The following is a 24,546-nucleotide window of genomic DNA, read 5'->3' as shown; positions in this document are numbered from 1 at the left end:
TGTTCTCTTTAATCTTGATCAATTTTAGTGTCATTTTGTGTATCCTTTTCGATATATCTTTATTTTTTCATGTTTATAATTTTTTTTTTTTTTTTTTTGAGACAGAGCCTCACTCTGTTGCCCAGGCTGGAGTGCAGTGGCGCGATCTCGGCTCACTGCAAGCTCCGTCTCCCGGGTTCACACCATTCTCCTGCCTCAGCCTCCCGAGTAGCTGGGACTACGGGCATCCGCCACCACGCCCGGCTAATTTTTTGTATTTTTAGTAGAGATGGGGTTTCACCATGTTACAGGATGGTCTCCATCTCCTGACCTCATGATCCACCCGCCTCAGCCTCCCAAAGTGCTGGGATTACAGGCATGAGCCACCACGCCCGGCCCATGTTTATAATTTTTAATGACTATTTGATAGTTCAGTGAATTGCTATGCTGAAAGTTCACTTAACTTTTCCTAAAGGAAGCTTTAATATGAGTATTAAACCCTTAGAAGAGAAAACAAAACATGAAAGTTGTAAGTCTGATTTTCCAGAGTATCAATTAGCCAACAAGATTTATTTTAAATAAAGTTTAGTTTTGAAATAAGTCAAAATTATTGCAGAAACATACAGTGTGGGTATATAATATATAGTTAATGTGGTGGTAAATACCAGTTCCCTGTGGTATATTTTTAAGTAAATGATAATAACAAAGCTATGCTTGTAAGGATTAATGAGCAGTTTGCCTACTATATTAAACTCCATGATAATTATCCTTTTAGTTTATCCATTAATTATCCTTTAAATGGCACATCAAGTGGTAAGCACTCAAGTGTTATAAAGCAAAGTTAAAAAACTGATACATTTGTTAGTGCTTTCTAACATAATTGGAAAAAACATCAGATTAAGCATAGCTGAATGGTTTTGTTCTCAAAGAGTAAATTTAAAAAATTAAAAGTATGCATCTTAATGTCTTCCTTAGCCAAAAATAAAAATAAAAAAATAATAACTCTGCTTTCCTTGCATAAACAGCATTTGATAGCATGTTTATCAGTTTGTTATGTCAGAGAATATAAATACAAGCCCTTTTATATAAGGTTAATTCTTAGCACCTATCATCATCTGAGATATTTCCATATCAGAGTAAATCAATGAACCATCTAATTCAGTATCTGGTCTTTGACAGTAACCAATGTTGAGTGCATTCAAATCAGACATCAGATCTCCATAAATGTACTTAATCAGGCAGCAGTAAAGCATTGGGTTTAAGTTATTGGCCCAGTGACTTAAAAGCCTCTACAATTTGATCCTAGCATGTGTTATTGCAAATACCAAATCTTCTCATTACATTTTTGTAGAAAAATAAATGTTTCCATGTTGTTTCACTCATATCCTTTAATAGCGAAAGCCATAGATGAAGAATAATACGCACAGCCTAAAGGTGCATCTCTTTATTACCCTACAGATCTTGCTTTCTAGATTCAGGGATTATTTCCTTGTTCTTGGAATAGTGGAATAGATGAATAAAAACTCCATCGTTGAAACCCAGGCTCCATTCCCCTTTACTTTCTCCCTTCCAGATCTTCTTTGTTCTTCCCCGTCTTTTAGATCTTTCCTCATATGAACATCCCCTGTGGTGTCATTCTCTTACTTCCCCTTCCTCATTATCCACTCTCCTTTCCTACCTCACGGCCTGTGATCATTTTCCTATTATGTCATTTAAAAAAATGAACCTGATTCTCAAAGTGAGCCTGTATCATTAAGAGTTATGAAACACTGGCTGGTTGGCTCAGTTGGTTGTCAGATGGTGCTAATGAGATCCAGGTCAGGGGTACGTCCCCATATGGGACTGTTAGTTTTTCTTTGTTTAATGGCCTCAGACTGCACCCCTGGCTTTGACCAGCTCTCTCATGAATGTATTCAAGTGGTCAAAAAGAAGTGTGGGTAGATATGTACAAATTCAATCATGCTATTGGAAAACCCACACAAAGTTTGCTTCCAGTGGCTATTCAATTCAGCAGATGTTTAGTAAGGATCTACTCGGTGCTGGGGGAGAAGACAAACATGAATGAGTCGCATTCCCTATCCTAAGAAAACTTTACTATCTCCTGACTGAAAACCTATAAATGATTAATTAAAATATGAGGCAGTCTGAAATAATGGTACTAGCAAGTATCAACACACAAAGTACAGAGCAGTTAAATCTGATGGGGGAATCTGGGAATGTTTTGTAAAAGAGATGGCAGTGGAGCCCACCTTTATCAGAGGCGTAGGATTTTGCTAATTAGAAAATACACATAAAATAGAAACATATTTTATCTGCTATGTATATGATGTTATTAGAAGAGCAAGAAAGAAGAGTTACACATGGGAAGGAAGGGCATTCATTTAATAAATATTGGTTGAACATTTACTATGTGCCACTAACCTATGCTAGCTAGGCATGCACAGTTTAGAAATGGATACAACATGGTTTCAACTCTAGCAGTCCTTATAGTCTTCTGAGGAAGATAAACAAATAAATAGTTACGAAACAGTGTGGGAAGTTCCACACTTAAGGTAAACACATGAAGAAGACCCTGTTCCCATGCCCTGAGAGAGCTTATGCATGTGACAGACATCACTAATTGGTTATGGCACCAATTCCCACTGATGAAGGAGCTCAAGGGGGTCATGTTTTATATCTTCCTCCAGCTATAGCCAGTTCATCCAGAATTAGAAAGCTGTATAACACACTTAACTCACAGGCACAAACAAATAAGGATTCTGACTGTCTCTGGGAAGTGTGAACTAGGAGATACCAATAAAACAACAACAAGTGTTGAACAGAAAGGATGTTGGAGGAGTTGTGAGGAGGCAGAGTTGTGAGTAAAGATGTGTAGCATAGGAAGAGAGAATAAGGCAGTTAGAATTGGTAGTGAGTAAGGCCCATGGAGAAGAGCAAAAACATGTGAGAAAGAGACGAGGCAGCTCATGAGAGATACAGAGAAAGGATCAATTTCTAAATAAATCCCTAGGTTTCTCCCAGTGTTCCTATCCTTATTCCCATTCATACAAATTATCTCATAGCAAAAGCCCTTTTCTCAAGGACTCAGTGAAACTCTGGTCCTTCCACCCAGAAGGGCTCACCTAAAGCACTAGATTAGGACCCACTGGAAAGGACTCACCAACTTGGGTGGGTTTGGATTACCCAAAGGCACTTACAAGACAGGTATTCTTCACTTTGCAACAAACTTGTTGTACACACGGTACACGATGAATCATTTTCTATCACGATTTTAATGTCACATATTTTTCTCCATTTCTTAATTCTGATTGGTCTTCATTTAACAAGAGGCATGCATGAGAATTGTTAGATGCTTACCTTCTATTACCACCACACTGCTGGCATAGCACTTGTCGTGCTGCCTACCCCTGGGTTCCCACCCACTTCTGGGATGTGAGTTTGTGATGGGCAGGGTTCACATCCTTTCTGCTCTCTCTCTCTAAGATCAGGCCAGACCCAGAGTAGCAATTCAGTTAACTATTTGCTGAATGAAGTATGTGAATTACAAGACACTCTCAGAGTTCTTTTTTTTTTTTTAATTTAATATGGGTACTATAATTTGCTGGAGTACCCATGACTTGTTTTACAAACACATATACCCTTCTTCTTTGATAATCACTCCCCTCAGAAAAAAAAAAAAAAAAAAAAAAGACTTCTTGCTAAGTGTATCTCTAACCACCAGTAGAGACTAACCAGCCTCACACCACGATAAGGAACTTTCTTTCTAGCAAATGCTGCAGGACAAATGCTGGATAGCCAGCTGGCCACCTTTCCAGCTTCCTCAAGTAGTCTGGTGCCAGGCCTGCCTCAGGGGGCTAGTTCGGTGCCCACCCAGGAAGCCTTGAAAAACTTGGAGTCCGGGTTCTAGAGAACCACGGCGCCAAGTCCACTCACTCCAACACAAGCCATGGAAATAATCTGTCTGTCATTAGGACCACAAACTTTTGTGAGCACCTTTTGTCGGCTAGACTAAGGCAGATGTCTGGGCCTGGATATTCACTCTCTCTCTGTTTCTCTGTGTCTCTTTCAGTCCTGTTCTGCTCTTTGCTTGGTCCTTACGTCTGACAAGTTTGTTTTTTCTACTTACTTTGGTCCATCTGTCTCATGTTAGGACATTTTATTAAATGTCAGGTGACCCCTTTTTATTTGGGGTGTGTTTTTTCTTTTTTTGAACTTTGCATTTTGCACAGAAGAACAAACATATATGTACAGCTCAGTGAATTTATCACAAAGCAAACACCTATTTCACTTTGCCAGATCCTACTCATGCTCCAGGTCTCAGATTAAACTTCATTTCCTCTTGAAGCCAGGCACTGCCCTCCTGGGTTGGGTTGCTTTGCCATGGCTGTGTTCTCCCCTGTGCTGGTTCCTCTCCTTTCTCCTGGTGCACAGGATCCTTGCAATCCCTCTTCACAGTCTGTCTGTCCTACTGGACTAGGCTGCCCAAGGGCCCAAGGACTGAGCCTTCCTTAGTCACTGCTTATTGCTCAGCCCAAGCACAGAGCATGGCATATAGTGCTGAATGAATGTTTGAATGAATGGCTAAGGGAGGGAGAGAAAGGTTAAAGATAAAAAAGCAAGTGAGAGAGATAAATTTGTCTCCTATTTTCAAGGAATTTTCTACTAGGAGAGACAAACTTAAAATATAGATCGTGGGCCGGGCGCGGTGGCTCAAGCCTGTAATCCCAGCACTTTGGGAGGCCGAGACGGGCGGATCACGAGGTCAGGAGATCGAGACCATCCTGGCTAACACGGTGAAACCCCGTCTCTACTAAAAAGTACAAAAAACTAGCCGGGCGAGGTGGCGGGCGCCTGTAGTCCCAGCTACTCGGGAGGCTGAGGCAGGAGAATGGCGTGAACCCAGGAGGCGGAGCTTGCAGTGAGCCGAGATCCAGCCACTGCACTCCAGCCTGGGCGACAGAGCAAGACTCCGTCTCAAAAAAAAAAAAAATATAGATCATTGGCTGGGTGCAGTAGCTCATGCCTGTAATCTCAGCACTTTGGGAGGCCAAGGTAAAAGGATTGCTTGAGGCCAGGAGTTCAAGACCAGTCTGGGCAACTTAGCAAGACCCATCTCTAAATTTCTTTTTTTAATTTTAATTAGCTGGGCATGGTGGTGCATGCCTGTAATAATCCTAGCTCTTGGGAGGCTGAGGCCAGGAGATCACTTGAGCCCATGAGTTTGAGCCTGCAGTAAGCTTTGATCACACCACTGCACTCCAGCCTGGGTGACAGAGTGAGACAGTATCTGTAAAATAAAAGTATACACTTCATTTATAATATATCATGATAGTGACTAGGGGAAGCTCAGGGCATGGTGGCAGCCTGAAGAACTTTCAGTCCTTTGCACTGGGGTCTTTTTGTTTGGTTGTTCTTGTCTCGGCTTTGACATACAAAGAGGAGTGTTTTCTGTAGGGAAAGGTATGCCTTGCTAAGGGAACATGTGCTGGTGCAGAGGCATAGAGGTGTGTGAAAGCGGCCAAGAGTGGAGTGCTCAGGGCCGGCTGTGGTCAGGATTGGGGAGGGGAATAGCTGAAGATGGGCCTGGAAAGGAGGGTAGTGCTGGGGGCGGTCTCGGACCAGCATCCAACCTACCCTGGATTCAGACCGTGTAGACAAAGTCCCAGATCTCTCCTGCTTTGATTAGGTCTGGGACCTCAAGATGGCTTGGGCCTGAGCCAGACCACCCCAGAATTGCTGCAGGTCCCTCCCCTAGGCCTGCTCTGCTTAATGGAAACTGCAGGCGTCTCTCCAATCTCAACCATTCTCTCGGAATGTTGAAGCGGCCATTAGTATGGTGAAAGGGAAAAAACATGAACTTTGGAGTCGAGGGATCCAGGTCAGAGTCCCAGCTCTGTCTCTTAGTAATTGTAAGACCTTAAACCTTTGCCTTTGAACCTGTTTCCTTATCTGTAAAATGTGATAATAGGAGTTATGAGCATTAAATATGAAAAGTGATTTTTGAACTGTTCTGTACACATATTAGGATCCAGACCCCATGTTTCTAAAATGCCGTAAGGAGTTAAAAGGCAGTCTAAAAACAAAACAAAACAAAAAAATGAACCGTTATACTGATTTATTATTCTTGGTCTTCGTTTCCTGGTTGGTAAAGTACGAGGCCCAGTACCCGTTGCTTAGTTCAGGCCAGTTTCCTGTTATAATGGCAAATATTACCACCCGGCAGGGGTTGTGAATGAGGTCCCTGTCACAAAGCACATGGCCTTGTTCCTTAATTGCCAGGGTGGAATTAATTTGCTCTTCCTGTTTCTCTTGTGACAGGAAGTAGATGTCCTTGAATTTCAGTTGATTAATGGAGGCCTCTGAGCAGAGTGCTCCAGCCTCTCTTGCTTTTAATCCTTATGCAATGTAAGGCTCTAATTTGATAATTTTGCTGTTTTTTAGATGGATCACCTACTGGTTGAAAATATTGAGCGGGAAACGTTTCATCTCTGCTCCCGCCTCATTAATGGGCCGTATCGGCGGACGGTGAGAGCCCTGGTCTTCACATTAAAGCACCGAGCTGAAATCCGGGCTCAGGTGAAGAACGGCTCGCTGCCAGTCGGCACGTTTGTACAGACCCACAAAAAGTGACCTGAGGACGGTTCCAGCCCTGGGCCAGGCAGAGAAGAAAATGGGCCCCTCTCTGCCGTTCAAAGACGCTTTTGAGTTTGGGTGATGGCTGATGCTGGCTGTGCTAGATTTTCCCATGGTGCCATTCCTTTGCAGACAGAGGATTCGGAGAGCCCTAGGAGACAGGCCTGCAGGAATGTGCTTCATTAGCTGGAGTGCGCTGGTGCTGCCTAACAGAACGCACACTGGCTGTCACTAGGAAGCGCCATACGGTTGCTATCACCCAACATGGTGAAAGGGTGATGGATTTCACTGTGAGTATGCCAAGGACACCTCTAAACTTCCCCCTGTCAGGCAGATGAAGTTACTACTTTATTTCACCACCCTGCAGGTAACTGAAACTCAATTACCGCTGCCGCTCACTCGGTTCCATCCCCCTGAGTTTAGATAGCTCTGGTGCCTCTCAGAACTCCCCTGTCTGTTCTCTTTGCTCTACCCCAGGGGTGAGCCTGCCAGAGCCAGCCGACTACTCCTTCTTCCCAGAGCTCACTTATCTGAACGTTTCAGCTCTCCCTGGAAGACCTTCTGCGTTGGTCTCCAGAGCCCCCATGCTGAGGCTACTAATGAGGAACTGGCCCGAAGCCTCCCACACCTCCGGGTTTATTTGAATACGCTGGCGCTCTCAGTTTAGGGCTCTGTAGAAGATACATAATGAAATTTCTCTTGAAATGAATTACTGCAGTAGAAAAAAGTACATACATATATATGTTAAAGTGAATATCTCTACACAGGCCTGTTTTAACGATTATGTAAATAATACTTGTTTTTTTTAAAAGTAATGGTAAGCTGGGACTTTTTTTTTCTCAAACAAAAGGTGGAGTTTGTTCACTGAAGAGTGTTTTGGGTTGAGAAAGGGTACAGTTGGTGAAATTAAAAAATGATGGAACAAGGATTTGAGGAAGGTAGAAGACTCAAGGAAGTGGGGATTAGATTAGAGGATACCGGAGCACGTTTGTAATCTGAAAGGAAGGAGCTGGTAGAAAGGGAGAGATTTAAAATAAAAAATTTAAAAAAAGAGTTGAAAAACAAGGGGAAAAGGGATGGGACTAACATTATTGCCTAACTTCTAAATGCTAGGCACTTCTCCTAAGACAGTTTATTAACATTTACATGGATCAAAAACAAGGGGAGAAGGGACGACACTAACATTATTGCCTACCTTCTAAATGCTAGGTACTTTTCCTAAGACAGTTTATTAACATTTACCTGGATCTTTATATAGTTTTGTAAAAATATTTATATAGTTTTGTAAAAATCTTCTTTCACCCATTGTATTAAGTAAGTATTGTTGTTTTCATTTTTTAGATTTGTTTGTTTATTTAGCAACCATTTCCTGAGCATCCATTCTGTGGGGTAGGTGTACACTGAGCAGTAGTTACAAATGGGAGCCTGAGGCTCACTGAGCAGAAGCATCACCTTCAATTTCTCACTGCTAGTAACTATTGGAGCTAGAATAATAATAATCGAGCATTTACCCTGGGCCCAGCACTGTGGTAACCATTTTACAAAAAGAGAATACTCAGTTAAAGACGAGAAAAGTGAGGCTCAGAAAGGTATAGTAACTTACTCAAGGTCACACAGATAGTGAATGACAGATCTAAGATTCAAAATCCAGGTCTATTTGACTGTATATGGTTCCCTTGGATGATTTCATCCACTCTCATGTTTTCAAGCATCGTCTACATGCTGATGACATTCCAGTTTGTATCTTTAGCCCAGACCAGTCCCCTGACTTTCAGATGATATTTCCTAGATGCCCCATAGACATCTCAAATATAACATGTCTTCTCTCCATTGGCAGTACCAGCAAGCCAGACACTCCAGCTAGGAACTCAAGGGGTCAGCCTAGACCTCACATCTCCCACTCTGAGCCAACCAAGTCCTAGTGGTTTGATTAGATTGGTGCAAAAGTAATTGTGGTTTTTGCCATTACTTCTAATGTATTACTTCTTTGCATTTGCTGTTCCAGTTGCAATGCTCTTTCCCCAGACATCTGCATGTTCTTGTCCTCATTTGATTTAGGTCTCTCTTTCCCTTATCAAAAAGGCCTTTGCCGACTACCCTAAATACAATAGCACTCCCCCCTAACTATTCTTTAATGCTGTACCTGGCTTTATTTTTCTTCAGAATATTTATTACTCTTTAACATAGTTATTTATTTCTTTATTGTCTATCTCCCCACTCCCAGAATGTAAGCTTCATGAAAGCAGAGTCTTTGTTCTGTTTCCTGCTATATCTCCAGCATCTGGAACAGAGCCTGGGACAAGCTAGGTCTTCATAACTATTTATTGGATAGTTGAGTGACTGATTGTGGATGTACAGGATAAGCATCTAATTCTATCAGAGAGTGCTTCCTGGAGGAGCTGATACCTGTGTTCAGTCTTAAAGGGCAGGAGTTTGGATAGGGGAATGTTAGTTAATATAATGAAAATTTCAAAATTAAAGGGCAGGAGTAATTAATTGGGTGGTTGAGATGCATGCCTGGCAGAGCAAGCAGAGTATGGAAAAACCCAGAAGTGGAGATATCTGGAAGGTGATTGGTATGGCTGGAGTAGAGGACACTGGCAGGAGAGTAGCCGGAGATGAGGCAGGAGAGGAAGGCAAGAACCAGGACCAGGTCTGAAGGGTCTTGAGCATCAGGAGAAGGCGTTAGACTGATTCAAAGCAGGAACTGCTCAGTTTTGTATTAATAGGCTATGTGGAAGAGAAGCCGGGATAGGGAGACTGGAAGTAGCAAGCCTCATGTTTAAAAAACGAAAGAGTTCTGCTAACTTAGGAACCCAGAGTAAGTTGAAAACAAATTGCTCTCTGGCTGAAAGCCTTCAGTGGTGATAGTTGGAAAGTAGAATGATTGCAGAGATGTGCTTTGGAGATTTGGAAAGCAGGCTGTGTTATTTGTGGCTGTTTTCTCCTTGATGCATGTGCAGAATTTCCATGAACGCTAATGGAGCTATTCTGAGCATTTGCTGAAGGGAAGGAAGCTTGCAGACATCCCTCCCAATCTTGCCCACACACCGAGAAGTACCTCGGAGCTACAGTCTGTTAAAAATGAGAAGGTTGAAGCCGGGCACATTGATTCATGCCTATAATCCCAGCACTTTGGGAGGTCGAGGCAGGCAGATCACCTGAGGTCAGAAGTTTGAAACCAGCCTGCCCAACATGGTGAAACCCCGGCTCTACTAAAAATACAAAAATTAGCCAGATGTGGTGGCAGGCGCCTGTAATCTCAGCTACTTGGGAGGCTGAGGCATAAGAATCGCTTGAACCTGGGAGACGGAGGCTGCAGTGAACCAAGATCGCACCACTGCACTCCAGCCTGAGCAACAGAGTGAGACTCTGTCTCAAAAAAAAAAAAGAAAGAAAGAAAAGGTTGCCCCTGAAATGGGGTGAGAATAGTTCCTGAGACCTCTGAGCTACCTGTAAGTCAAGGTGTGAATATGTCTTATAAGCATGTTCAGTTGCTGGGGGAAATGTGGGAAAGTAAATACCATTTGTGTCTGCTCTAACAGCTTATTGATGCTTTCTTGTAGTGGTTAATTTGGAGGTCCTGGTCGGGCATGGTAGCTCACACCTGTAATCCCAGCACTTTGGGAGGCTGAGGCAGGTGCATCACTTGAGATCAGGTGTTTGAGACCAGCCTGGCCAACATGGTGAAACCTTGCCTATACTAAAAATACAAAAGTTAGCCAGATGTGGTGGCAGGCAGCTGTAATCCCAGCACTCGAGAGGCTGAGGCAGGAGAATTGCTTGAACCTGGGAGGCAGAGGTTGCGGTGAGCTGAGATGGCACCACTGCACTCCAGCCTGGGTGACAGAGCGAGACTCAGTCTTAAAAATAAAATAAAAATAAATTAAAAAAAATTGGAGGTCTTGGTCCTTTGTGTAGGGACTCAGTCTCTGTATTTTCATTCATTCATTCAACAAACAAATGTTGCCCATCCTCTGTGTGCCAAGGACTAGACTGGCACTGGGGACACAGCAATAAAGGAGAGATAATTTCCTCTTAGTCTGGTGAGGCAAATAGATACATAACTAAATAAATAGAGTATAGCATATTGGGTGGTAACTATAGACATAAAAATATTGAGAAAATGGGGAAAGGAATGAATAACACCACTCATAGGAAGAATCTTCACAGAGGAGTTCATGTTTGAACCAAAGCCAGAAGGATAGGTAGGAGTGCTTAGCAGAAGGCTCAGTCTATGTGAAAGCACAGAAGCGTAAGGTGTATGGCTAGTTTCAGTAAAGGAAAATAATATGAGGTGGTTGAAACATAAGGTTCTTAGGAAGGTAGTGAGAAATTGGGCAAAAAAAGTAACCAAGGCCTTGGAGGCCTTATCAACGAGTTTGGACTTTGGCCTTCAGATAATGGGAGACCATGAGAAGTTTTTGAGGAGGTGAGGGACCTAATCAGGTATATGTTTTAGAAAGATTAAAAAAAAAAAAAAACCCAACATATTTTAAGAAAATTTTAAACATTCAAAAGAAACCCAACAATTTAAGGCAAAGGAAAGAAACACTTGAGATTCAGTAAATTAGAGGGTTTTTTTTTTTTGACAAATGAAGTTTAAAGTTGCCCAAACAGATATCATTAGAGAATCTCAGGTTTGAAAAGTGGCAGGAGGCCCAGATAATGCATTTACTGTGTTCTGTGGTGAAGGAACAGGCAGCTGGCCTTTTTCATTTATAGAATATCAGGTTCTTAAACTTGTGCCTGTCAACTTTGGTTTTCTTTTGCTGTAGCCTCAGGCCTCAGAGCCTTACTCTGAGATTGGTAATGTGTTTTGAATGTGTTTATCACAGCCAGATGGGGCAAGGGCTCAGTTTGTTACTGCCCATTATTGCAAGGGAAGGGAGTCCATCCAGAAAACAAAGCTTTGGGAGTTTCAGTTAGTTGGGTGACATTGCCCTGATATCAAAGGAAAGATGGTTTGATTGGATACATTGTATTTTCTTTAAATCAACCAAAATGATACAATTACTGTCAGGATGGACTTACTCATAACCTGGGGAGGTTGGTTTCAAGATCCAAGAAGATCAAAACATCCAATCAAATGCTGTTTTTTAATGTTGATAAAATCATTCTTTCAATACGCATTTGTTGAGTTCTTACGTGTCAGGTATTAGGGTCACAGGGATAGAGAAGACATAATCTTTGGCCTCAAGAAGTTTACAGTCTCATGAAGGAGAAGATAATAAACAGGCTATTTTTACCATTTATTTTTATTTTGGGAGGGAGTCGGGGTCTCACTGTGTCACCCAAGGTGCAGTACAGTGGTGCAATTACAGCTCACTGCAGCTTTGACTTCCCAGGTTCAAGCAAGCCTCCTACCTCAAGCCTCCCAAGTGGCTGGGACCGTAGGTGTGTGCCACCATACCTGGCTAATTTTTTATTAGCCAGGTTTGACACCATGTTGACCAAGCTTCTGTTGAACTCCTGGTCTCGAGTGAGCCTCCTGCCTTAGCCTCCCAAGGTGTTGGCATTACAGGCATGAGTCACTGTGCCTTGCCCAGACCATTTTTGAAAACACAAATGGGCAGGGTGCAGTGAGATTTTTAGGGGCCAATGGTCTGGGATGTGGCAGGGACATTCTCTTGAAAGTGAAAGACAATTATTGCATCTCACTCCAACCATTAAGAAGAAAACATAATGCCTGGGAGCCCTCTTTAGGTTTTGGAGACAGCATATCCCACACCTAGGAATACTACTCCATCCATGTACTGGATGACACAGAAAGTTGTCAGTTTTGATTGGGGCCCAGAGCAGGAAAGGGCTCAGCAGAAGCTCCAGGCTACAGCACAAGTGGCCATGCTGTGTGGGATGGATGAGCTGGCAGAGCCCAAAGTACCTGAGGTGTCTGTGGTAGGAACAGATGCCTGTCAAGTTTATGACAAGACCCTACAGGAGAATCACAATGTAGACACCTGGGGTGCTGGAGCGGGGCCATGCCATCCATAGCCAAGAATTGTATACTTAAGAAACAACTCTTGATACTACAGGGTTCTGATAGAGACAGATCATGAGACCATGGATCATTAAATTGACCATGTGACCAAAGCTGTTCATCATGAGCTGGATTTTGCCATATCCACCAAGTCATAAGGTCAGGCAAAGCCAGCAGCAATTCCTAAGATAGAAATAGTACGACTGGGGTTGGGCATAGCAGGGCCAGAGGGCAGAAGATAGTTATGTGAGCAGGTGACCCAGACATCAATGTCATCCACTACCTTTGCACCAGTACCTGCCTGTCCCTCATTTCACACCTTTGGCTGCCTGGGGAGCTCTTTATATCCAGCTGATGGAAGAGAAAAGAAGCCAAGCCTTGTCCTTAGATAGGTCAGTTCAGTGTGTGTGAGCAAGACAAAAAGAGACCATGGCTGCACTGCAACCCCACACAGGGGCATCCTTGAAAGACAGCAGAGTGGGGAGTCCTTCTAGTGGGCATAGCTTGTGGGTCATGCACCTAGCCATCCACTGTATGTGGAAAGAGAAGGAGCCTGAGCTTAGACTATACATGGATCTCATGGGCAGTGGTGAATGGCTTGGCTGGTTGGTAAGGGGTCTGAAAGGAATAAGATTGGAAAATTGGAAACCAGGAGCCTGTGGTGGAGGCTTGGACATATGGAAGTGGGCACCAAGTGTGAAGATCATTGTATTCCCTGTAAACACCTGCCAGAGAGGACATACCATGGAGAAGCACTAAACAACCATGTACACACAGTTGACATCAACCAGTCTTTATCTGAGGCCACCCCAGAGCTGACACAATGGGTGTATAAACAGCATCCATGGTGGTGTAGTAGTCCGTTTTCACACTGCTATAAAGATACTACCTGAGACTGGGTAATTTAAAAAGGAAAGAGGTTTCATTGACTCACATTTCTACATGACTTGGAAGGCCTCAGGAAGCTTACAATGATGGCAGAAGGCAAAGGAGAAGCAGGCATCTTCTTCACAAGATAGCAGGAGAGAGAGAGAGCGCAAAGGGGGAACTGCCAAACACTTTTAAACCATCGGATCTCTTGAGAAGTCACTCACTATCATGACAACAGCATGGGGGAAACTGCCCCCGTGATCCAGTCACTTCCCACCATGTCCCTCCCTCAACACATGGGGATTATAATTCAAGTTGAGATTTGGTTGGAGACACAGAGCCAAACCATATCAGATGGTATGGCGTGGCTCCCACTCACCAAGATTGATCTAGCTATTGCTGCTGCTGAGTGTTCGGCCTGCCAGTAACAGAGACCGACTCTGAACCTAGATATAGCTCCATCCCTTGAGAACAACCAGCAGCCACTTGGGAAGTTGACTATATTAAACCCTGTCACCCTGGAAAGAGCTGTGATGCATTTTCCCTGGAATAGACAGACGTATATTCCAGATACGAGTTCGTCTTCACTGCTTGTAGAGCTTCATCCAGCACAACTCTCAAAGGGCTCATAGAATGTTTAATCTACTGGGATAGATTATGGGATCTACAGATTATGGGATAGTCATACAGGATCCCATATGATAAGGAGGTGCAGCAGTGGGCACATGGTGACAGGGTCCACTTGTCATTTCATCTACTGCACTATCCTGAAGCTGCCAGCTTGGAACTGTCTGTCGAAGGCACAGCTGGGGCACCAGCTCAGAAACCCTGAGACAATAGCTACCATCCTCCAGGATGCAGCACATGTTTGAAATCAAAGACCGTTACATGATGCTTTGTCTCCAATGGGTAGAATACATGGGTCCGGGAATGAAGCAATGAAAGCAGGAGTACTCTCTTTTACCATCACTTCTAGTGACCCACTTGGACATTTGTGCCTCCTGTTCTCACGGTTCTGGGCTCTGCAGGTTTAGAGGTTTTGAGTCACAAAGGAGGAACACTTCCACTAAAAGAAACATCAAGATTACTATGAACCATTAGCTGTGACTGCACCCAGGCACTTGAGCTCCTCGTGTCAAGAGACTACTAGGCAAGAACAGTCACCATTTGAGGGATAATTAACCCTGATCATCAGGAGGAGGTACAGCTGCTGTTAAGCAATGGAGGGTAGGGAGGTGTATCTTTGGTACTCAGCTGATTCACGTGGAGACTTCTTGGTATTCCTTTGCCCAATATATATATATATATTTTTTGAGATGGAGTCTCTGTCACCCAGGCTGGAGTGCAGTGGCACCATCTCGGCTCACCGCAACGTCTGCCTCCTAGGTTCAAGCTATTCTCCTGCCTCAACCTCCCGAGTAACTGGGATTACAGGCGTGCGCCACCATGCCAAGCTGATTTTTGTATTTTTAGTAGAGAAGGAATTTCACCATGTTGGCCAGACTAGTTTCGAACTTCTGGCCTCAAGCGATCCACCTGCCTCAGCTCCCCAAAGTGCTGGGATTACAGGCGTGAGCCACTGTGCCTGGCCCCTTGCCCAGTATTTATAAAATAATTATACAAGCGCCCAGGCCGTGACCTGAGCAGGATATGCTGACTTCAGGCTCAGCCCCCTCAGGTCTGAGGGTCTAAATCATGCCTCCGTGGAAGTGACAGAGACCAGAACACGTGCTGGCTGAGGGTAAGAGGGATCTAGAATGGATAGTAGAAGAGGGAGATGATGAGTATCAGTTGTGGCCTCAAGACCAGTCAGTGATGGAGTTTGTAGTTTGTCCAACTTACTTTCCTAAGTTTCCCCCAGGAAATGAGGCCCACCAGAACTTAAACCAAGAAGTAGAGCTGAGCAGCACAAGTGTGGGCTGTAGTGGATGCCATCCTGTGCTGCCCAGATCCCCCACCACCATGCTTGCTGGGCCTCTTCCCACAGCTATTGGGAGTGCTCTCAGCCAGCAGCCCTCAGCTGTCAGCCCCCTGGGAATTTTCCTCAATGGAAGAGCTACCTCACTGACATACCCCTTTTCCAGGCAGGTTAGTTCAAGGTTATGAAGACCTGGCCCCGCTGCCTCAACTTGACAACTCTAAAGAGCCATCCCAGCTTCAAGAGCCTCCCATGGGACTGGCTGAGGTCTTCATACAGCATCGGAGCCCAATTTATCTCTCTGCCCAATCCTGCTTCCTTTCCTGCCCCCTTCCCAAGAGCAATCCCTGATAAACTTCCTGCATGCTAATCTCCATATCAGAGTCTACTTTCCAAGGAAGTGGGCCTATAACGTAGCTCTTCTAGTTTTCGGTGACAACTCTAGAACAGGAGTCAGCAAACTTTTTTCATTTTTTTTTTGAAACGGAGTCTCGCTGTCAACAGGCTGGAGTGCAGTGGCGCGATCTTGGCTCACTGCAACCTCCGCCTCTCAGGTTCAAGCGATTCTCCTGCTTCAGCCTCCCAAGTAGCTGGGACTACCACACCACCACACCCAGCTAATTTTTGTGTTTTTAGTAGAGACGGGGTTTCACCATATCGGCCAGGATGGTCTCGATCTCTTGACCTCGTAATCCGCCCTCCTCGGCTTCCCAAAGTGCTGGGATTACAGACATGAGCCACTGTGCCCAGCCAGCAAACTTTTTTAAAGGAACAGATAGTAAATATTTTAGGCTTTGTGAGCCATACGGTCTCTGTCACAACTATTCAACTCTGTTATTGTAGTACAAAAGCAGCTGTGGACAGTATGTAAATAAATGAATGTGGCTGTATTCCAATAAAACTTTATTTACAAAAAACAGGTTGTGGCCTGCATTTGGTTCATGGGCCTTAGCATGCCAAAGCATGCTCTAGAGAAATACTTTTACATGTGTGCAAAGGAGACATGTACAAAGATTTTAATTGCAACATGGTTTGTAACAGCAAAATTTTAGAAACGGTCTAAATGCACATTTAAAAACAAATGGTTAAATTATACATCCAGATTTTGGAATACTGTGCAGTGGATAAAAAGAATGAGTTTAGGTCTGTATAACAGCACTGTCTAATAGAAATATAATGCAAACCACATACATATTTTTTAATTTTCCAGTAGCCACATAAAAAATGTAAAAGGAAACAAATGAAATTAATTTTAATAATATATTTTGAGTCCAATATGCTGCAAATATTATTACTTTGACATGTAATCAATATAAAAATTACTGAGACATTTTATGTTTTGTACTAAGCCTCTGAAATGTGGTGTGTATTTTACTCTTACAGTGCATCTCAGTTTGGGCTAATTACATTTTCAAGTGCTTATAGCGTCATGTGGCTAGTGGCTACTGTGTTGGACCATGCAGATCTGTAAGTACTGACATGGGAACATCGCTGAGACATACTGTTAAGTGAAGAAAGGAAGTTGCAGTACCATATGTACACTATGAACTATTTATGTAAGGGAAAAAAACTATTTCCGTAGAAACATATTGAGAAAAAGAAAAAAAAAAAGATGTGTACAGATATATACCCAATTTAGAGAGACGTTTTGGATGGGGTGAGGGGTTTTTGGTCAGGAGGGACTCACTCTCCTTGCCTGATTTTTTTTTAAATAAACTTTTTATTTTGGAGTGATTTTAGATACACAAAAAGTGGCAAAAATACAGAGAGTTCCTGTATGTCCCTCACCCAGTTTCCACCATTGTTAACTTCTTATACTAGTATGATACATCTGTCAAAATTAAAAGTCCACTGTTGGTATACTACTATTACCAAACTCCAGACTTCACTCAGACTTTGCCAGTCTTCCCACCCATGTCCTCTTTCTGTTTCAGGATTCAGTCCAGGATCCCAGGCTGCACTCAGTCATCCTGTCTATCCTGTCTCCTCTGCTCTGTGACAGTTTCTCAGGCTTCCCTTGTTTCCCATGACCTTGACAGTCTTGAGCAGTACTGGTCAGGTATTTCGTAGACTGTCCCTCAGTTTGGGTTTGTCTGAGGATTTCTCTATGACTAAGTTGGAATTCAGGGTTTTGGGGAAGAATACCACTGAGAGGAAGCGCCCATCTCATCACATCACACCAGGGGGCACATGGCTTCCACAGGACTGTTGACTGGTGATACTAGCCTTGAGTGCTTGATTACATTAGCGTTTGCCAGATCTTCCCACTACGAAGTTGTCATTTTTCCCTTTCCATATTTTATTTTTTGGAGGCAAGTCACCAAATCTAGACCTCACTCAAAGGTTAGGGGGCTGGGGGCGAATTAAACTCCACCTCCTGGAGAGTGGAGTATCTACCTATATAATTTGGAAGTTTTCTTTAAGGAAGATTTGTCCCTTCTCTGCCATTTAATTTTTTTTGATTATTTATTAATATATCAACATGGACTCATATATTTATTTTATGCATCGGTTTGTAATCAGATTTTTTTTTCATAGTGAACATAAATTCATATAATATATTTTTAAGGCAGAAAACATACAAAAACCACGCTGTGTGAGAAACAAGCTCTTATGATTGGCAAGTATTTTTCTCCCACAGCTTTTCATGTCTGCCTTTGAGTAGGATAATCATTAGCTTATTGCTGTTCAACCGTAGACATGCTATTTCAACTCTCCAGACCTCAATTTCCCCATCTAAGTAAGAGAATGTTTCATGAAATGGTCTCGGAGGTGAAGAAGGGGATGATGTTTGTATGTTTGTAAGTGTCCACATATTTTGTTGCCTATTAATAGACCCTTAGTCCTTAATGGTTATCTTCTTTTATTTATGTTAGAAAATGAACTCAGAGCTAATAGCCCTTGAGAACATCCTGTAAACATAATCAATATTTATATCCCCCATTACAACCCCAAAGGGTTCGCCTTCCTTGCTCTTTCACCCCTTTAAGTGGGATTAAGTTTTCCTTTTATTCCTCAGCTTTTTCTCCAGCGGCTGAAGGCTAACGTGAGGCCTAGCATTCCCAGTCCTGCTGACTTATTTGGCCTCGTTCTGGTGCCTCTCGTCTAGCTATGCACAGCCACATGGATGTCCTTATCACCCTGCATCATCCCCAAATTCATATGTTGAAGTCCTAACCCCCAGCACCCTAGAATGTGACTGTGTTTGGAGATAGGGCCTTTACAGAGGGAATTAAGGTAACATGAGATCATATGGGTGAGCCCTAATCCAGTATGACTGGCGTCCTTATAAGAAGAGATTAGGATGCAGACAGCACACAGACTATGTGAGGACACAGCAAGAATGGTCATCTACAAGCCAAGGAGACAGGCCTCAGAAGAAACCAAACCCACTGACACCTTGATCTTGGACATCTAGTCTCTAGAACTGTGACAAAATCTGTTGTTGTTGTTTTTTTTTTTTTTTTTTTTTTTGAGACGGAGTCTCGCTCTGTCACCCAGGCTGGAGTGCAGTGGCCGGATCTCAGCTCACTGCAAGCTCCGCCTCCCAGGTTCACACCATTCTCCTGCCTCAGCCTCCCGAGTAGCTGGGACTACAGGCGCCCGCCACCTCGCCCGGCTAGTTTTTTGTATTTCTTAATAGAGACGAGGTTTCACCGTGTTAGCCAGGATGGTCTCGATCTCCTGACCTCGTGATCCGCCCGTCTCGGCCTCCCAAAGTGCTGGGATTACAGGCTTGAGCCACCGCGCCTGGCCTAAAATCTGTTGTTTAAGCCATCCAGTCTGTGGTACTTTGTTATGACAGCCCTAGTAGACGCTAATACACATGACCATGAATGAAAATGCTTCCTGAATACCTCCTTCCTCTATGCCAGGCCTGGTGACAGGTCCCAGGCCACAGAGATGAACCAGACAGGGGCTCACAGTCCAATAAGGAACCAAGTCATCCATCTATTGCAATCTGACATACCAGGGGCTGAGTGGGAGACAGTGGGAGCACAGTGGAGGGACCACTGAACCATGCCTGTAGAGGGGCCTTGCCCGGAGGGTATCAGGAAAGGTTTAACATAAATGCTGACTTGTGAGCTGAGTTTGAGAGGTTTAAAGGAGTTTCCCAGGTAGTAAATGGCATTCCAGGTACAAGGAAAGGTATGTGCAAACGTGGGAGCTAGAAGGATGTCAAAGAACAAGAGTAAGTGTGATGTGGATGGAGCCAAAGTGCAGCAGGAGGAAGAATAGCCTGAAGTGAGCCTGGAGAAGGAGGTAGGGGCCAGTATATGGGTGGCCTGAGTGCTGGGCTGGGAATTTTTACTTGGAGAACTTTAAAGATTTTGAGGTGAGGAAACTCCTAAGTAAAATTATGGTTACATGTATCAGGGGCTTACTGTGTAGGTAACTATTTGTTAACCAGCAAATATGGAGCACCTATAGCACATCAGGGGTTTGTTATCTGTTTCCCTCTCCACCTGAATGTGAACTTTTCCAGGGAAGGGACTGTGTCTGATTTATTTCTGTGTCCCCAGCAGAGTCTGGTACAGATCAGGGGCTCTATACACATGCACTGAATGAGTACATAACAGCCCAGGCAGGAGACCAAACCCTCCCTCAGCATGTCTTCATGGTTGTGAAGTTGGTGCTGGGTCAGTACATCTCTATATGTGCAAGAGCCCTGTTCCCTCCCGCCTGATGTAGAGAGCAAGGCTCCCAAAGAAGCACTAAGGGTTGAATTACTTCAGATCCAGAAAAACACATAGACTGTGGCAGGTTTACCTCTGAGATAAGCAGCCCACATGGCATGGAGATGACTTGAGGCCAGCTCACAAGAGAGAAGCATCCAGCATTGCCACAGGGGCCTCCAGGCCAGGACTTCACCAGACCACACAGGGGAGGCTGTGTCAGAGGGAAATCAAAATCATCAAAGCCTCAACCACCAGGTAGTGAACTCCTGTACAGGCTAGAGACTGTGCTGGGTACTCTGCAGTTTGCCTTAGTCTCCCAAATGTGACCCCACCCTTAATCTTCTCTCCATCCCCTTATGCCTGGCGCTCTTACCCAGTCTTCTTGGGAGCCCCTTGTCCCTTCTCTAATCAATTCTACACTCAGCAGCCAGAGTGAATGTCTAGAATATACTGCAGGTCATGTCACTCCCCTGCTCAAAACCCTTCAATGGGTCTGGGTGTGGTGGCTCATGCCTATTATCGCAGCAGTTTAGGAAACCGAGGTGGGAGGATCGCTTGAGCCCAGGAGTTTGAGACCAGCCTGGGCAACATAGTGAGCTCTCTTTATCTCTTTACAAAAGAAGAAAAATAGCCAGATGTGGTGGCATGCACTTGTGGTCCCAGCTACTTGGGAGGCTGAAGTGGGAGGATTGCCTGAGCCTGGGAAGTTGAGGCTACAGTGAGCCATAATTGCACCACTGCACTCCAGCCTGGGCAACAGAGCATAACCTTGTCTCAAAAAACAAACAAAAGCAAAACAAACAAACAAACAAACGAAACCTTCCAATGGCTCCGATCACCCTAAGAATAAAACAAAAGTCCTTACAGTGGCCTACAAGATCCTCCAAGTCCTGGCCTCTGGCACCATCTCCATCTTTGTCCTACCTCTGGCTCTAGCCTCTCTGGTCTTCTGTCCCTCAAACTCCCCGAGTATACCCCTTCCTTGGGGCATCTGCATACACTCTTCCCTCTGCCCAGCATACTCTGATTACCCCGAGGTGACTTCTTTCTTTTTTCTATTTTGAGACGGAGTCTCTCTCTGTCACCCAGGCTGGAGTGCAGTAGCCGGATCTCAGCTCACTGCAAGCTCCGCCTCCCGGGTTTACACCATTCTCCTGCCTCAGCCTCCTGAGTAGCTGGGACTACAGGCGCCGCCACCTAGCCTGGCTAGTTTTTTTGTATTTTTTAGTAGTGACGGGGTTTCACCGCGTTAGCCAGGATGGTCTCGATTTCCTGACCTCGTGACCCGCCCGTCTCGGCCTCCCAAAGTTCTGGGATTACACCTAGGTGACTTCTTGTCCTTCAGTTTTTACCTCCTGAGAGAGGCCTACCCTGGACACCCTCTCTAATTAGGCCCAAACCCCCAAGCCACTCTTTGACACATCAGTGCTTTTTTTCTTCATAGGACTTAAAACCATCAGAAGTTACCATGTGCACTTCTTTATTCCCTTGCTAATTTTTTTGCTTCTCCCACCAGAACTCTTCCTGAGAGCAGTGACCTTGTCCGTCTCTCCTTCACTGGACCTCCCCAGTGCCTGGCACAGGGCTCGGCCCCGAGCAGGGCTCCATGCATATGTGCTCATGAACGGATGGCACCCTCCCCCGCATGCCTCCAGGCTGGCCTCTGATAGTCCATGCAGCCGAGCAGATAGTCTGGGCTCCATGGGAAAAGCTAATCCCAAGCGTGTGGACCGACAGATGGTGTGGAGCCCAGAGCTGAGGTGCAGCTTTTATTAGTCTGAGTTGCTTTTGCTTGGAATAGGATTAGCATAAGTACCATCCCAGGCAAGTGGATAAGGTAAGGCTCTGTTAGTTACATTCAGATTTTGTTTCTCGGCCACAATCCTGGGCCAAACTTCTGCTGGGTCAGTCCAATTCATGCGTAAGGGTACTACTCAGGAAGGTCGACTGGAGTGGCCAGTCCCCTCTCCACATTGACCTCTACAGTGGCCTGTCCACCTCCTAAGTCCAACCTTCCCACACCAGGCAGAAAGCTTTTTACTGGCCCTGTTGCCCCCGGGTGAGGCCTGAACACTTTATGATGATGAAGATGAAGATGTGATGGTGGTAGCTATCACACAGCTCTCCCATGTAACCCTCACGACAACCCTGCAAGGCAGACAGCATCACCATCCTCATTTGGCAAATGAAAAGCTGATGGTTCAGAGAGGTTAAATGACTTGCCCAAGGTGACTCAGCCAGTAGGCCACAGACAGGCTCCAAATCCCAGTCTGGACCAATTGGACGGGCATTCCCGGGTGGGCCAGCCTCCCTCTCTGGCAAGGCTGTCATGCTCCCCCAGTGCTCTGGCTTCAGTTTTGGCTGGATCAGTGAGGAGCCAAGTCAAAGATCAAGTCAGGGAAACCCATGTTGTCTGGCTAAGAAGTATCACTTCCCTTAATCTCTTCACTGCCTCTTCAGCACCATTAAGGGGCATTTAACTTTTGGAAGGAGTCATTTTCCACAAAGAAACAGTTCTTCAAAATCACTGAGGGTCGGGCTCAGTGGCTCACACCTGTATTCCCAGCACTTTAGGAGGCCGAGATGGGCAGATCACTTGAGCTTAAGAGTTCAAGACCAGCCTGGGCAACATGGCAAAACCTCAATTCTACAAAAAAATACAAAAAAAAAAAGTAGCCAGGCATGGTGGCATACACCTGTAGTCCCAGCTACTAGGGAGGCTGAGGTGGGAGGATCGCTTGAGCTGGGAAGTTGAGGCTGCAGTGAGCTAGGGTGGCGCCACTACACTCCAGCCTGGGCGACAGAGACTTTGTCTCAAACAACAGCAAAATCACTGTGTAATAATGTGTATAATAACAATAAAAGCTAACATTTATGGAGTATTTATTAAGTGCCAAGACTATGCTCAGTGCTTTTCACGCATTATCTCATTGTTTGAAATTTCAATAATTTATGTGAATAAAGGAATTCTGCATATGTGATTTTTTTTTTAATAAGAGATTACAAAAAGGCGAAGAGAGAAAAGTAAGTCTCCCTACCTCGTCTGCACTCCCATGCCCCTCTTCCCCTTCCCACAGACCACACTGTGACCAGTTCCTTTTATCCTGCAGAGAGTCCATGAATGACCCTCGACAGCACTTTCAGGTAGGTATGATTATTCTGGAGTTACATATTAGGAAACTGAGATTCTGAGACATGAAGCCACTTTCCCAAGGTCACACAACTTCAGAGCAAAGCTGGGAGTTTGCCCCAGATGGGCTGACTGAAGCCCATGTGTTGAGGGTCACCTTGCCTCCCACAAAGAAGAGAGAACCAGAAAGTTGAGCTAAGAAGTGTGTGCTGGGCAGCCAGCTGGACTCACTCACAAATAGGCTTTGGCTGCATACACTGGTCTTGAAGAATTCAAATTTGGGCCTCAGCAAACTGGCAAATTATAAGCTGTCGCAGACCATCTATGTTATTGACAAAGAGTCAAAGCCGCAAATATTACAATCCTGAATCCTACCAGTCATCATTCTTGCTGTTTCCTGCCTCCTTGCACCTCTATACCCTTGGTTGGTCATTTGCAGGCGTCAGCTCAGACAAGCTGCTCAGCATAAAGAAGGTTATGGGAAGCAGAGGAGGCAGTGCACAGCTCTGCAGCTCTTGCACCTCTGCCTCCTCGCACCTCTGCCTCCTTGCACCTTTATACCTTTGGTTGGTCATTTGCAGGCGTCAGCTCAGACAAGCTGCTCAGTATAAAGAAGGTCATGGGAAGCAGAGGAGGCAGTGCACAGCTCTGCAGCTCTAATACCCGGGCTAGGCCTCAGCTCTGCCCTCTGCATGGCTGGGGCAGTCCTGTCCCTCTCTAAGCCTCAATGTCTTCACTTGGGAAATGGGAATCATTCTATCTAATCAAAAGGTTTGGAGATCCTCAAGTGAGGTAATGAAACCCAAATGATGGTAATTAGCAAAACTCCATGCAAATGTAATGTAATTTTTTTTTTTTTTTGAGACGGAGTCTCATTGTGTCACCCAGGCTGGAGTACAGTGGCACGATCTTGGCTCACTGCAACTTCCACCTCCCGAGCTCAAGCAATTCTCTGCCTCAGCCTCCCGAGTAGCTGGGATTACAGGCATCTGCCACCATACCCAGCTAATTTTTGTATTTTTAGTAGAGATGGGGTTCCACCATCTTGGCCAGGCTGGTCTTGAACTCCTGACCTCCTGATCCACCCGCCTCAGCCTCCCAAAGTGCTGGGATTACAGGTGTGAGCCACTGCGCCCAGCTGCAAATGTAAATTTTTAATAACAATAAAGGAAAGTTGGAATAAACCTAGTAACCTCTGTGTGAAATAGGCAGGCTTACCTCACACCTGCTATCTGCTCACTTCCTTCCACCCACCAACCTGTATTTGCAAAATCATTTACAGTTTACAAAATCCTTTTCATCCTGTTTCATTATTCCTTGTCCAAGCCCTATGAGGCAGGAGGTTCCAAAGATTCCT

General features: G+C 44.6%; 1 protein-coding gene and 1 long non-coding RNA gene across 3 annotated transcripts in view; both read left to right on the top strand.

Moving 5' to 3' along the window:
• TCEANC2 (transcription elongation factor A N-terminal and central domain containing 2) overlaps positions 1 to 10,151 on the top strand; it is a 48,084-nt gene extending 37,933 nt beyond the window's left edge. The window contains exons 5-6 of one of the 2 annotated variants that reach the window (XR_013414515.1): positions 6,421 to 6,902; positions 9,576 to 10,151. Coding sequence is in view for 1 of the 2 variants with exons in the window: in NM_001266853.1 (NP_001253782.1) it covers positions 6,421 to 6,609 (189 nt within the window). In the remaining variant the exon portion in view is untranslated. 2 annotated transcript variants of the gene reach the window in all.
• Positions 10,152 to 18,824: 8,673 nt separating this feature from the next.
• LOC144333277 (uncharacterized) lies at positions 18,825 to 23,035 on the top strand. The gene is made up of 2 exons (XR_013401829.1): positions 18,825 to 21,129; positions 22,864 to 23,035. It is a non-coding gene; the product is annotated as an uncharacterized LOC144333277 (long non-coding RNA).
• Positions 23,036 to 24,546: the final 1,511 nt, after the last annotated feature.

This window comes from Macaca mulatta, chromosome 1 (assembly GCF_049350105.2).
Source record: "Macaca mulatta isolate MMU2019108-1 chromosome 1, T2T-MMU8v2.0, whole genome shotgun sequence".
Lineage (NCBI taxonomy): Eukaryota > Metazoa > Chordata > Mammalia > Primates > Cercopithecidae > Macaca > Macaca mulatta.
The sequence above is the reverse complement of the archived record's forward strand: the minus strand, read 5'-3'. Positions and strand labels throughout refer to the sequence as shown.